At 42.0% G+C, this 15,223-nt stretch overlaps 1 protein-coding gene across 1 annotated transcript in view; it reads right to left on the bottom strand.

The window, feature by feature from the left end:
- Positions 1-2,187: 2,187 nt before the first annotated feature.
- TACR1 (tachykinin receptor 1) overlaps positions 2,188-15,223 on the bottom strand; it is a gene marked incomplete at both ends in the record, with an annotated part of 155,577 nt that continues 142,541 nt past the window's right edge. Inside the window, 3 exons of the mRNA XM_084235407.1 lie at positions 2,188-2,479; positions 3,977-4,173; positions 5,214-5,364. Coding sequence (XP_084091533.1) covers positions 2,188-2,479; positions 3,977-4,173; positions 5,214-5,364 — 640 coding nt within the window. The remainder of the gene's footprint in view (positions 2,480-3,976; positions 4,174-5,213; positions 5,365-15,223) is intronic.

Genomic DNA, 15,223 nt, shown 5'->3' with positions numbered 1-15,223 from the left:
CATACTCTCTGTTATTGGGGGAAGTGAGCATGCTGTCCCTCCATATCCACTTCACTTCTCCTCAGCTGACTGATGACTCCCTTTGGGAATTATCTCAGAGAACTCTCATTGCAAAGACCCTCTGAAGGGCCCATGCTTTGGTTTGATTCCCATGGTGAATGTGGCTCTTTAGATTCCTGTAGAGAATCTCCACATCTGCTGGGCAGCTGAGTCCCTACTGGACTCAGTAGGGACTTGCATGTTTGTAATGGCAAGTCTGGTAGGCCCCCCAACAAGCAGAAGGAGGTTTTGTGTTAAGGTGTTGTTTCCCCCAAGTCCAGAGCAAACACTCAAATCTTTGATGATGTCAACTCTAACTTCTTCCATGTAGAGGATGTTCTCAAATCCTTGACACTTTTTTCCTAGGTACTTCTTATAATCATAGTTCTTTATATCCTTCTGAAGTGAATAATACATAATTGCATGGTTCTTTATAGGAAGTATGATGAACGCTTTAGGCACGGCCTTCTGTTGCCTCAAATTTAAGTCTTCCATTCAGATATTTGTGTTGAGCTGATTTTACTGAATTTACTTAAGTCTTCCCATGCTGCTTTGCAGAATATGGCTCTTGGCTTATATTGTTACCAGTGCCTGCCAATGCCCTGCTTGGGTCAGAGCCAGCAGGGCTGGGAAAGGCTGTAAACCCCGTGGGCAGCATTGTTCTTTCTGAACACTACAGATGTAGAACATGAATATCCATTCTTCAAACCAGGAAAACATTTGTGCGAGTTACTTGAGACTTGTGGTTCTAGCCATATCTGGACCAAGCACCAATCTAGGAGACAGAAAAAAACTGCATGCTCATCTGCTGGAAACCCCAAAGGTGTAATGGGACTCAAAACATTAAGTTCATGGTTTTCAGTTAACTGACTGTCCTTTAGGGTTGGTGGGTCATGACCTCTTATAGTCAGGAGACCAGCAAAGCCACAGGGGCAGGACAGGGAAAGTCAGAGAGTCTCAAAGCAAGGTGACCTCTTTAAAATTGTGCTGCTGCAGGGTGCAGTCTCCTCACTCACTGGGTGCTGGAGCACATACCTTATGAGGGTATAAAGCTAAGACTCCAGGCTAGTACCCTTGCCCTAAGACACCCAACAGATGAGAGCAGGGAGCCCGCATGGTTTTCTTTCCTGATGACATGACCAACTGTGAGCTAGAGCATGAAGAGGTACAGGCTATGACATGAAGCCCGCAGCTCTGTCAGAGGTGGAGACACTGTTATAGGATAAATCAGAGAATGTGTAATGTGGATATTGACACATGGTCTTAGTAGTTGTTCTACATCTCTAGAAGTTAGTATTAAGTCATGAGATTTGCTGCTTCTATTCTTTTTTGAGACCACCAATTTTTGGCAAAACAAAAAGTGATATAATCATAGAATTTTAAAATTCAGACACTGGCATGATCTAGTTCAGCAACAGCGTTTTACAAATAGGGAAAGAGAGGCTTAGACAATTAAATATGGTTCAAATCTTCTAACTTTTGGTCCATACAACCATTCACTGGTATGGATGGACAATGTTCTGCCTTCATTGGTTGCTTAGAACAATCACTGTGGATATAATACAAGTGAGTCTGAGGCTCTCAATCCTGTGATATTCAAATGCACTGAAATAATGAAATGCCAAAAGGGGGCAGAAATATGTCTTCTTTTCATGGATGCTTAGATAGGGTTAAATCTTTCACTCAGATTTCATGTGTTTCCTTTTTTTTTCTCACATCTGTGATGTGAGCCACACGCTAAAGAGGATAATCTAAGTGTAACTGAGAATGACTTTACTATAAAACAGGATCTCCAGGCAAACAGATGAGTTGCATCTGTTACATTGCAGAGTTCATCCTGAAATGAGTGCTTATGTGTAACCATTTTAAATTATGGAATCACAGAATGGATTATAGTCCAACCTTTCCATTTTATAGGCTTCGAGAAGTTCAATGATTTGTCTTGGATCACACAGCATGGGTGTGGCAAAGACATGGAAGGAGCCAGGTTCTTTTTAATCCTAAGATGGAATGTTTTCCCTGAACCCTCTGATCCTTTCCACAAGCCCCTATGTTAGGTTGTTTCTGATGGTTTCCAGATAAAGGGATTATCCATGCATGAAGCAAGACAAAGATGGTGGTGGTTGTTCCTACTGAAGGCCCTGTGGTCTAAGAGAGCATGTTTGAGTAGAAGCTCAAGCTCTCCGTCATGGTCTTGGAATCGCTTCGGGAGGAGCCATTGGAGGTCAGGTCCAGGGACGAGGGTGTAACCTTGGGGCCATCCTCCAGCTCCTCCTCATGGGCTCCCACCACCGTAGAGATGGTGGTCTCTAGGCGGCTCACTTTATAAACACTGCCTTGGGTCTGGAGGTACCGGGTAGATTTCATTTCAAGCCCCTCATAATCGCCAGCACTGATGAAGGGGCAGCACCGGAAGGCATGCTTGAAGCCCAGACGGAACCTGGGGACAGAGAGACAGAGAGGTGACCCTTGGGGGTGGCCAGCTTTCAGAGGGCATTTAAACCATTTCATCAACTCTTTCACACATGGACTCTGTGTTGTTATTATTAAGTTAATTGACAACTTGAAGTGGTGAGGCCACAAAGATTTAAAGGCCAGTCATCAAGGTCAAATGCAGGACCAGAACCTAAGTACAGTGAAATGTACTCCTTTTTGTGGACAATCGCTGAACTATGCTGCCTCCACTGGAGCAGGGACAGCGTACTTTTGGTCACTTGGACATTGACAAAACATTCACCAGGTTTTTACCATGTCATAATACTGTCCTCATCACCATGTATTAAAACATGAATTGAGACACAGCCCCTACCCTCCAGTGCCTGTTGACTATAGGATGACTTTCTGCCAGTCACATCCTTTCAGTGTACCTCACTTTCCCTATTTACTGAATTGAAATAATTAGCCTTTAAAGAACTGCTAGGAGATTTACCAAAAAAAAAATAAATGTTTAGGCTGTTTGTCAAACTGTTAGAAGAAGGATGAATCTGTGAGTTAGACAAATGTAGACCATTTGGACAGAATGTCTGTCTCCAAATTCATAGTACCTGAATGTATCATTTACAGAAGGCACTGCTGAGGCTGATAGCTATCAAGACTGTAACATGCCTTTTATCCCACCTCCTTCCTTTCTCGCTTCCTTTTCTGTGCAGAGGCTGGTGTGCTGCTCTGGATGATGGATTGAACTTCCACCACAGAATCCCAGCTTATGCACACCATGATAAGTTTTCTATTGCTGATCACCATTGTTGGTGGACTCTCCCTTCTCTTACTTTTCTGAGGTTGGCTTCTGCCATGAAGGCAACTCTCCTTACCCCTATAACTTGGTATGGTCAAATCAGGCCTTTGAGACTCTGACTCCTTTTGGCTATCCTGTTGGAACTGCTGGAAGAAACTGGGTGAAGTTGCCCAGATTGTATGATGGGATAGGAAGTAGAAAATGAAAGACCAGAGAAGGGAAAAATACCTTGTAGAGGATTACATTCCAATGTTTCTTTCTCTCTGTCACTCTTACCATCTCTTTCAATCTCTCTCTTTGCATGCACTGCCCCCTGTGCTCTGAATCCATAATGCAGACTGAGTAAATTCATAAGCTATGAATTAGATTCAGCTGTGCACCTGAAAAATCCACCCAGGATTTTTTTTTATCCACTTCTCCACCCCATTGACTTAGCTGTCAGTGTTTAAAAATTGGAAGATGTTACACAAAAATATGGATTTCTGGTTTCTCTTTAAACAGAAAAAAAATGTCTGCTCTGGGCTTATATTCCTGCTTGATGATAATCAACAGGGATTGAATAATACAGTGATTTGTTTGCTGCAATCTCCACCACTTCCTCTTGTCTTAGAGCCAGCTTTGCTCACTTAGATTAGCTGATTGGTAATTATAGCTGATATAGACAGATGGTCTTGTGGTCCTAAGAGAGTATGGGTTCCTTACCTGTCATTGAGGCAGCAATAGATGATGGGGTTGTACATGGTGGAGCTCATGGCCAGCCACATGATGGCCAGGTAGACCTGCTGAATAAACTTCTCAACGTAGAGATCAGGGTTGATGTAGGGCAGGAGGAAGAAGATGTGAAAGGGAAGCCAGCAGATGGCAAAAGTACATACCACGACAATCATCATCTTGACCACCTGGCAAGAGATGGCAATAGGTGAGACCACTAGCACATCCTCCTTTTCTCATAGCCACTTTCTTCTTCCGCACTTCATTTTGCGCCATGTAGTAGGGAGTGGGAAGCATTTGTAAGAACAGCCTTTGAGGGGAAGGAAGGAGCATCTATATGTGATACCAAAGGACTTTGCTATGTCAGTGGTTCTCAGAGTGGGGCCCGGGACCAGCATCATTACCATCACTTAGGGACTTGTCAGAAATGCAAATTCTTGGGCACTGCTCCAGGCTTACGAAATCAGTAACTCTGAGGGTGGCACCTAGAATTCTGTGTTTGATAAGACCTTTCAATGATTCTGAGGCATACTCATTTTGAAGAATCACTGTGTTATATCATTCTTCTGGGTGATGACTGGAAAAGCCAATGGAGGCCAGACTGATGAACAAGGAGAAAGACCCAGCAAGGTAGAGGAGGTGGCAGAGAGGGAGAGAAGGGACAGGAGCTGGACAGTCATAGCAAGGAAGTGTCAGATGTTTAAAGGGGGTTTTAAAGAGTTTTGTGAACACGGGCGATATACTCCTTCCTTTTTATTCCTAAGAAACCTTCAGTGAAGAACTACCTGGCATCATTAAATACTGCAAAGAGGCACCAAAGGAAATTAAAAAAAAAAAAGAATGACTTTGTATATTGATTTTCAAATACCTTGTGGCTATTTTGTTGAGTGAAAAAAGTAAGGGGAGAGATAGTGTGTATTCACTATTTTTGTAAAAAAGAATTTATAATTATTTGGCTTGTAAATGCATTACAGTATCTGGAAGGACTAATGAGAAACAAGTAACAGTGGTTTTGTGTATGTGTTTGTGTGTGTGTGTTAATGGCTTGGTAGGTGCCAGTGAGATGGCTCATGCCTGTCCAGACCTAGGTCACAAAGAAAGATCTCTTCTTGCCCCTCCCCCCTCCCTGTCTTGGTTGTTCCTCACACTGCCCGAACTCTGGCTCTCACATGCTTTCCAGTCATACTCGTGAGCCAGGGTGGGTGCAGTGCTGCCTGCCCTTGCTCACCTTGCGCTTGGCAGAGACTTGCTCGTGGTAACGGTCAGAGGAGTCCCCAGGGATCTCGCTTGCCCACAGCGTGATTCCTACAACAGTGTATGCGTAGCCGATCACCAGCAGGGGGAGGAAGTAGATCAGCACAGTCACGCAGATGTGGTACCTGCAGCCAGGTGCATAGGAGGGTTAGTCTAGGAAATAGCAGGCTGGTCAGGGCTTGGTAGTGACCTTTCTCACATTTGCTATTTGTAAACATGGGTAACAAGGCAGCCCTAAAGAGGCTTGCCACCTTGTGGCTGGGTGATATTAATGGATAAACTAGAGGCAGCAAAACAATCTCAACTTGGGTTTTCCTTGTGGATTTTTCCCATAGTGTAGAGTACTGTTCAAACTGAAAAGAGAAGAATAAATACTGATGCAAGGGAACTGCATTCATTGTATATTTACATCAATTTTAATTGATAACTCAGTGTTACTTATATTCTCCCTCCAAAAAAGGACATGCAACCTTAAGCTGCATTAACACACCTGCTCTAGAATTCTCTAAAATGAAAGAAGTGATGTGCTACTCAGTTAATAGCTATCAGATTTAGCTATCAGATTACATTTAGGCTCAATTTTGGTGCAGGGATGTAGGTCAATTAGTACTCGGGTCAAAACCACCTTGGTGGTTACCCAGCCCTAATCTTGGCTACATGACAAATGGACTCTCAGACAAAAGAATACTCAGCTTGGAGGAGAGAGATAAGACTTATCCTACTACTATGCTTAGTGGGTGGAAACCATAAAGTGTAAGTCACTGCTCAGCCAGTGTATCTAGATGAAAGCTGTCGGGGGCCTCTGAGTCAGCACTTACAGGACAGATACCCACTGACTTGAGTTTGATGGGAACATGAGCAAGAAAGAAACCTTTGCAGTGTTAAGCCACTGAGGTTCTGAGCTTCACTACAATAGCATAACTCACCCCATTCTATTTGAGACAAGACTCCTTTTAAGTTGGGCATTCAAATAAGTTGTTTGAATGTTGAAGAAGGGATATTTTTCTCTGGGGGTCCTTGGCAAGTCTGACTTATTACAGTGTTTTTCCCCTGATGTGGGCTTAATGGAGAGACTCAATATTCCTAATAGAAATAATAATAATTATTATTATTTTTATAATGAGAGTAATATTTGGGGGCTAACTCTTGGTCATTGTGCTAATAATAATGTTAATTAATGTTATCAACAGAAATGTGAGATTTGATTGTGTGAAGAGCATAATGCTAAATACTTTATTGGTATTATCTTATTTAATGCTCAAAACAAATAGATAGCTAGATACTCTTATAATTTTATAGATGAGGAAAGAGAAGTTTAGAATTTCATTAATTTGCCTAAATACACAGCTGGTAAAAAGAGTAGCTGGGATTAGAATGTAGGACTGACAGCCTGGAAGCAGCTTCTTGGTACTGACGAGAAATCACCCTTTCTTCCACTCTGTTATGCTTATTCTCTGCAGTGATTTTAAAGAAATCCCACTTATGTACCCAAATTTTCCTTTATTGCTACTCTATTTTCAATAACTTACTGGTAGAACCCCTTACTTTTACCATTTATTCAGCCTTCTCTGAATATTAAAATTTTCAATTTGAGAATGTCCAAAGAGTTCTTAAGCCACAAACCACAGAGACAGCAATGTAGGGCACTGAGTCTATGTATTTTGTGCACAGAGGCTGCTTCAGTCTCAGCAGGCATCCAAGGTCCCTTCGAGTGTCACCTCCTCTGGGGCCTCTGGGTTCTCTAGCCTACATGGCAATGAGTCTACACAGTGTTTTGTTTTGTTTTTTAACCTGAACTCAGATTCCCTGCCTCATGGCTGTGCAGACCCTGCTTGCAATTTAAAGCATCTGAAGGCTACGGGGGCAGGAAGAACCTGACAGCAGGAGAAGCTGCACCTACTTCTGCCTGTAAGAGCAGCCTTGATGTAGGCAAACTTAATTGGCCATCAAAACACAGTCGCTGAACTTGATGTGGCACGGAGTGCCCCAGTCAGCATCAGGGACATGACAGGAGGGCGTTGCGTCAAGTCATCTGTGTGCCTCACCCTGGACCAGGGGTTCTCAAACTTGAGCCAGCTTCGCAATTACCCGGAGTACTTGTACAAACAGGAAGGGCCGGACCACAACCAGTTTCTGACTCAACAGGGCTGGGACGGGCCTTACAATCTGCCTTGGTAATAGGTTTCCAGAAGCTGCTGCTGCTTCTGGTCATGGAAATGACTTTGAGAAACACTATCTTAGACTAATGTTGGTCCTCAAGCCCAGAATCACTGGGGGGAGCTTATAAATGATCAGGGCCCAGAGATAGTTATTTAACTGGCCTGAGTGTGGGAGCAGGAAACCTCAATTTAGAAAATTCCCCCCGTTAGTCTGACATACAGCCAGTGTTGAGAACCACAGTTTCAGATCCAAGGTCTGTGACCTTACTGGGGTCCTGCTGTTTGTTAGTTGAGAATTCATGACTTCATTGAAAGTGTATATTAAGGGACCAGGTAAAAGACTAATTAATACAAAGTAAAAATCAAAATCAACAAGCAACTATAAACCAGAGATGCACTGGGAGGGGGAGGGGAAGGGAGAGGAAGGACTAGGGTCAAAATAAGGGGGGGGGTGCAATTGTATGGGGAATATAACCAAAATGAAAATGCATACATTGTGAAAAAAAATGAAAAATGATGTAAGAATTATATAAAATAAAAAAAGTGTGTATTACCCATGTTTCCTAGTATCTGTGTTTGATTTTTGAGATCTGGCTGATAAAGGGAGATTGTATCCTAATTCCTAGAAATAATGTCTGCTAAATGTGCCTTTTATTTGCAAACTGACCAATCCAAAACCATATCCCCAATCCCTCTGCTTTCCTGAATCCTGCATGGTGGAATGCTGTTCCCTGCCCTAATCACCCTAGAGTCACCTTAGATATTTAGGACAACCCCCACACCCCCAGAACCCACTGAAATGATTCCAACTAAATCTTAAGCCTGTTACCCTGTCTTCCCTATTCCTTCCCTTGAAAACACAAGCAAGGCTTTCTCGAGGCTCCTGCTCTCCGTGGTCACCCTGTGAAGTGTGTTGCTCTCTTTCCTCTGGAGAATGAACTATCTTTTCAATGGCAGTCATGTCCTGATACATTGCCTTCCCCATACTTGAATAAAAAATACAACCTACACTTGAAACTTTTCTTTTCAGAAAAATCACAGATCAGACCATTAGAAAAATGCTAACCTGAATCAGTAAACATAATTTATCAGATTTTTTTTTAATAAGGAAAAGTTATCTATTGGAAAGCAACAGAAAGTATGGACTTCATTTCAGATAAAAACTGTTATATAGTTACATAGAGCACTAGCTGCTCTATGCTCTAACAGAATAATTAAGAATAACAGGAATGTGAACCAGCTTACCACTAGTAGAAATCCCACTTCTAAATTTATATAACCAGAATAATTGAAAGCAGGAACTGAAACATAAATGTGCACATGAATGTTCACAGCAGCTCTGTTCACTATAGCCAAGAGGTGAAAACAACCCAATGTCCCTCAATAGATGGCATTCTATACTGGCACTCTATGCTTATGACTGAATATTATTCAGCCTGAAAAGAGGATGAAGCTCTCATACATTTTACAATGTGGATGAACTTTGCAAACATCATGCTAACTGAATAAGCCAGTTGCAAAAGAACAGGTGTTGTATGATTTCTCTTGCATGAAATACCTACAATTGGCAGAGTCATAGAGACAGAAAGTAGAAGAGAGGTTACCAGGGCCTGGTGGGAGGGTATGGGAGTGCCGCTTAAATTGGTACAGAATCTGGGATGGTGAAAAAATTCTGAAAGTGGATAATGGTGTTGGTTGTACAGCATTACAGATATTAAATGGTAAATTTTATATTGTGTATATTTTATCACAATAGAATAAATTTAATTTTAAAACAGCTAAGGAACATTTTAGCTGAGCTGTGGTCCTTGGTCTCCAGAGTGGTCGTCTTCTGCTCCCTCCAGGATCTCCTCCAAAACCTTCCCCTCCAAAATAGACAATTTCTGTGGGTTTGATCCTTGTATGGTTAAATATTGTTCAGATAAACTCTTTTACATAGAAATTGCAAATGCTGGATCCAAACAACCTCCAAGATATAAAAAAAATTCTAATAAAAAATTCTAAATCAATAAAATTACCAAAAAAAAAATCTAAATCAAATGAATGAAATTCCATCATTACAAAATATGAACACAAATATATTTTGTTCACCTTGATAGCTTTTGGGAAAAATTTTATCATATGCTTATAGTTAATTGGAGATAACTGTTTTTTATTGTTTGCCAAAATCACCCTTTTAGAGAACCAGTCAATTAAGCAAGTATAGTATCATTTTGCATGGGTCCATGCTCTTGTTGGCTCTCAAATCTGGCATTTCCTAGGTTCCTGCCAAGCAGGATTTTGTCAGCACTCAGAATTTATGTCTACCTTGCGAGAGAGATCAGGGGTCTGGGATGCACCAGAAGCAAGTTAGGGAAAGAACAAGGAGGAGGCGACAGAAGGGACCACTCTGTTCCCACTTGGCTTCCCTTAAATCCTGCCAGTGGGCTTATCAGTCCTTTCAGAAGGGAGGTGCATGTAGCCACTTCTTGTCTTTGTTCCCTCCAATTTACTCCTCTAAGCAGTCAAGGAGGCTCGTCACATTTTACAGGATAACCTGCTGAATACACACAGTGTAGCCTCAAATCCTGCAAATTTTCTTGTCCTTAATGCCTTAATACCTTAATTCTCACTAATCCAGGTTTACTTATGTCTCACTAGCTGGAGTCACTTCATTGCTCAAGCATTGATATTTCTAGTTTCTGAAATAATCTTCAGCATTTGAAATGAAGACAGATAGCTTTATTAAATAGCATCTAGTGTCTTATAATGAACTTCAGCCTCAAGGCTCTGGGGAGGAGAAAGAAGGAATACAAGAGGGCATGGCCCTGGTTCCCTGTCTTCACTCTAATGTGACAGCTCTGCTTTGCCAGGTTTTTAGACTGGCATTCTGTGGGTGATTTGTTTGGGGGTGGCGATGATGTACTGATGTAATCCCACTGGTGCATCTTTATAGTGCCCATACTATGTAATCGTCTAGGATCTTCTTGAATGCCCCCTGTGAAATGCTGCCCATTAGCTAGAAAGCTCAGTCCCATCAGGAACACCCTGGAACTTGTTAGAAATATAGACTAGTGGCCTCCCTGGTGGCCTAGAGGTTAAGACTCAGCGCTATCACTGCTAAGGCCTGAGTTTGATTCCTGACCAGGGAGCTAAACCACATGGCACATTAGACCTATCCTGTCTCACCTGCTGCTCTGCTTAGCAGTGTATTTCAGCAAAACCCACCTGTTCTGCACCCTACTCTGACTCCGGTGAATCCGCTCACCCCCCCACACCTCTGGCCTACATCCTAGTTCCTCTATGCAATAAAATAAATAAATACATATTAAAAAAAAAAAGAAATGTAGACTATCAGGCCCCGGAAGGACCAGAATGTGCATTTTAACAAGACTATCTGTACACATTCAAATTTGAAGTGCATAGCTCTCAGTCTTGGCTGTATAGTGGCATCATCTGGGAAGCTCTGAAAAATTTCAGTGTGTGGATCCCCCCACTAGAGCTTCTGGGCCTCATCGTTTTAGGAACTCTCCAGGTTCCCTGGTGATTCTCCTGTGCTGCCAGGGCTGAGAATTATCATCACTGAGCCCCCTGCTGTTGGCAGCTGCATCCTTAAACTGAATGAGAACTAGGAACCCTGTAGCATTCACTGCTTCATCCTAGGTTATGGGCAACAAGCTGAGTCCATCTCCTGGGATGGTCCTGTAAACACCAGGTGACCAGGAATATGCCCTTCCCCAGAGACCTTGCATCTTGAATTTCTTGACCCATCCCTGACATGCTGAGCAGCCTCTTTCTTCTGCCCTTCAAGAGACCCCCAGGCTGTCTCTTCTTGTAATACGGTGCTAGATACCTGCTTGATTTTTTACTTTCTGAAAAAAATTGTTTTTTGCATATCAGTATGGTTTCTTTGTAGAATAAGAAGCAAAATTTCTTGGTTCATGTTAACTTCTAGACATTAAACAAAATCCTAACCCCCTGCAATCCTCTTGAAGGGAGGCAGGCATAAACTGCAACTTACTCATTAATAAATTTAGCATGTATTTATTCAGCACCTATTATATACCTGGCTCTATGCCAGAGACTGGAGACACTGAGGAGAGTCCCAGGCTTTGGTCTGTTCTTTAGGGGCTCAGTCTGCTGGGGGGAGGCAGAAGTACTGAAAAAGAGTGTGACATGGGAAGTGATTGTGGTTAATCTCTGCAAAGGAAGAGTGTCAGGATCCTTTTAAATACAAAAAAAAATTAAAAAATATATTAGAAATTTAAAAATTACCTTGAATACATCAAGTTTTGCTTCTAAGTGTGTGAAAAGTCTTGGAAATGCAGAAGTGGGGTGCTCAACCAAGCTGATCAGGAAAGCCTCCCAAAGGAGGTGCTGCTTGGCTAGGCCCTGCTATATAGGCAGGAGGTGGGCAGTACAGGTAGGGAAACAGTAAGTGCAAAGGCACTGAGGGAGGGTTGGGCACAATGAGGCACTAGGGAGCAATTTGGGTGGTATAGAACATGCAGTGCGAGGAAGTATTGGGAGACTTGCTGGAAAGGCAGACAGAGGCCAAATCATTTTGGCATTTTACAACAGGCTAGAGAGCTTATAATTTATCATGAAGTTGATGGGAGAACCAGGACATAGTTTTGAAGAGGGAAGTGATGTGATCAATACTTGTATGCTGGCCAGGGTGGGAAGGCTGGTTGGGGTGCATGGATGGAGGTGGGCAAGATCAGAAGCAGCAAGCTTTAAGGAGGCCTTGAGGGATCTAGGCAGGAACTGAAGTGACCTGAGCTAGGTCTATAGTAGAGCAGGTGAACAGGGAGGAGGGGAAGGCCTCCAAGCATTCTGTGGCTGGGAGGAAGAGCTTGGCTGCCAATGATACAATTTGCCTGGATTTCTGGCCTGTACAAATGGACAAGTATGAGGCCGATTATCACTGGTATGGGGCTCAGAGAGGAGGAACAGACTTGCAGGGTAGGTCATTAAGTTGAATTTTGGACATGAATCTTGAGGACAGGCAGTTGGCTATCTGAATCAGGCTGGAACTGGGGCACAGGGCCTGGGCTGGAGATTGGATAGAAGTCCTTGGGTGTCCCCAAACCAGAAGTGAGGGTATGCAGGATGTCCTGAGGAGAGAGGTGAGTGAGGTTCTGACTGGGGAGACCTACTCTGGAGCCATACCTGGGGTGGGGATTTCAGGGGAGGGCCAGGGAGGAGGGAGGATAGCCATGGCTAAAGGGAGGGAGAGTCTGGGGGCCTGGAGCTTCTTGAGGGAAAATAAGGACAGGAACTTGCTCTGCAGTTTTGGAAATCAAGGGTCAGGAGCAGATCCCATTTTACTGGTATGGCTCCAGAACAGGTATCTGAGTGTGGGAAATGAGGAATTGGAGGTAGTAGGTATAGGCTGTATTCTGGGCCATGAAGGAAACGGGGAGGGCAGTAGCTCAGAGGGGACCAAGGCCCAAGGAATACATCTGTGTGTTTGCTTGGCAGACGAGGGAATAGCAAAGCCCTCTGTATCCTCACCTGCTTGTCCTCCAGTCTACCCTGGCTGAAAGTGATGTGGGTATGTGTCCTTCTCACTGTTCTCCAGAGAAGGGCCAGGATCAAACCCTCACCAACTGTGTCATCCACAAACTCTGGGCTAAATGCCCTCGAGTCCATCTGTCCCAGGACACAGTGACTGATTAAGGCAGAGGCTCAAGCACATCCATTTAATTCATGGGAAAACTGGGTGTAATAATATCTTCTCCTGCAAATAGTGCTTTTCCAGCTCCTGTGGGTAAGCTCCTCAGAGACACTGACATTTCATTGATGAACGAAAGAGGACAGAAAGCACATTCTTCCTGCAGTCACTGTCCAAACCACACAAGTCAGGATTTGCTGTGTCCTTCTCCAGGCTGCCTTTCCTGCTTTCTATTTCATCTGCTTGATTAGATGATATAGTCTTGGAGGCAGCCCTCTTTAATCCCCTTCACAGAACTGACACCAAGGGAAAACTTTTTTGAACGATTTCAGCTTCAGAGGACATTCGATTCTCACCTGGTCTGTCCTCCCACCCAGCACGATACCCTCCTGCCAGCATCTTCCATAGGAGTCTGTCAACATCAACTTGAATGCAGGTCCTGCGGGCAGAAAGCCTGGGGGCCTGCGCATTTCCTTCTTATTCATTTTTAATCAAAAATGTTCTCACTACAAGTAGTTTCTGTTAATTATGGATTTGAAAAATAGACAGGTATTAAAAAACATTCTTATATTCCCATCCCCTATAAGTAAGTTCTAATAAAATTGTCTTTGTGTATCTATATGTGTCCATACTCATTTATACATAAATACATATATGTTAAATTACTTTAAAAACAATCATCTTTTTACGTCAATAAATATACTCACAATCATCTTTTTATGTCAATAAATATACTCCTACTTCAAAATTTCTATTGACTGTGTAATATTCCATTCCAGAGTGGTACATGGATAGTTAGCCAGTCTTCTAATTGAGACATTTGAGTTATTTGCAAAGTTTTGATATTTCATTGCTAATGTAATGAACATCTTCAAATATGTATCTTTGCTTTCATTCTTATATTCCAAGGATTGATTTGTTAGAATTAAGTTAAAGCATTTTTAAGGTTTGGTATCACTTTTTAGAAGATATAAGCCAATTTGTACCACCACCAGCAGTTTATGAGATTTCTCTTTCCTTTACTTGGCTGTATTGGGCGTTAGTATATGCCTTTGACAACATTGTAGTTTATACATGGTTCCTAACTCTACTTTTAATATTCTTGATTCATTGTAAATTGAAATTTTACACATATACTTTTTTTTTTTTTTTTTTAATGGGACCCTCGCTGGTGGCCGGGGATCCAACTGGCGCTGCAGAGGTTGCGGGCAGCCTCGCAACCCAGTGCTCAACTGCTGCACCACCAGGGGAGGCCCTACACATATACTTTTTAGCTATGTCGATTTCTTCTTTTGTGAATTGTCTGCTTGTGTAATCTATTTGATTTTACATTGCGGTATTCATATTGTCCTTACCTATTTGTAAGAACTCTTTATAACTTCTATCATATTAAAATTAGAATGATGTATTCTATATCCAAATCATGAAAACATTTACCTCTGCTTTCTCCTATTTATTTATTTATTTGATTATTGACATTTTCAGTCCATCAGGGGTTTATTTTGGTGAGTATTCTGATAAAAGGACCCCCATTTTTCCCCCCAACAATTGTTTACAACTTTCCCAGCATTGCTATTGAATGCTCCATTCTTTCCTGGCCGATTGGGAGCTGCACTTGTTCTTTATACAGATAGACGTGAATTTGATTCCGATCTTGTATTCTGTTTCCTTGATCTATTCATCCTTTCTGGTGTCTACTCCACCCCCATTTCAATTTCTGTGGCTTTGAAGTACAGCTTTTACCAATAGCAGTCCAGTAATGGCATTGATAGATTCCTGGAAATTTTTTTACGTGAAACAACATATAACAAATCCAGTTCCTAGAATAACAGCAGCTTGTTCAATGTGGGCTGAGATTAGTTTCTTTCATTAACATTATAATGAAATGACATCGAATGGAGTGATGTTATTTCAAAACCTACCTTGCAAATCTCTTATTTTACTTAGTTCTCCTGGATAAAATGATTCCCAAGCTGCATATTTCTTTGTTTTTTCCAACTTAAACAGACATTTATTGATTACATGAGGATTTTTTTATGTGAAAATACATTTATTTGCTCATTCATTAATAATTGGTGAATTTATTTTTATTTTTAAATTTTTTTAATATTTTATTTTATATAATTCTTACATCATTTTTCATTGTTGCACAATGTATGCATTTTCATT

The sequence above is a fragment of the Talpa europaea genome (genome assembly GCF_964194135.1).
Source record: "Talpa europaea genome assembly, chromosome: 6".
Taxonomy (NCBI): Eukaryota; Metazoa; Chordata; class Mammalia; order Eulipotyphla; family Talpidae; genus Talpa; species Talpa europaea.
The sequence above is the reverse complement of the archived record's forward strand: the minus strand, read 5'-3'. Positions and strand labels throughout refer to the sequence as shown.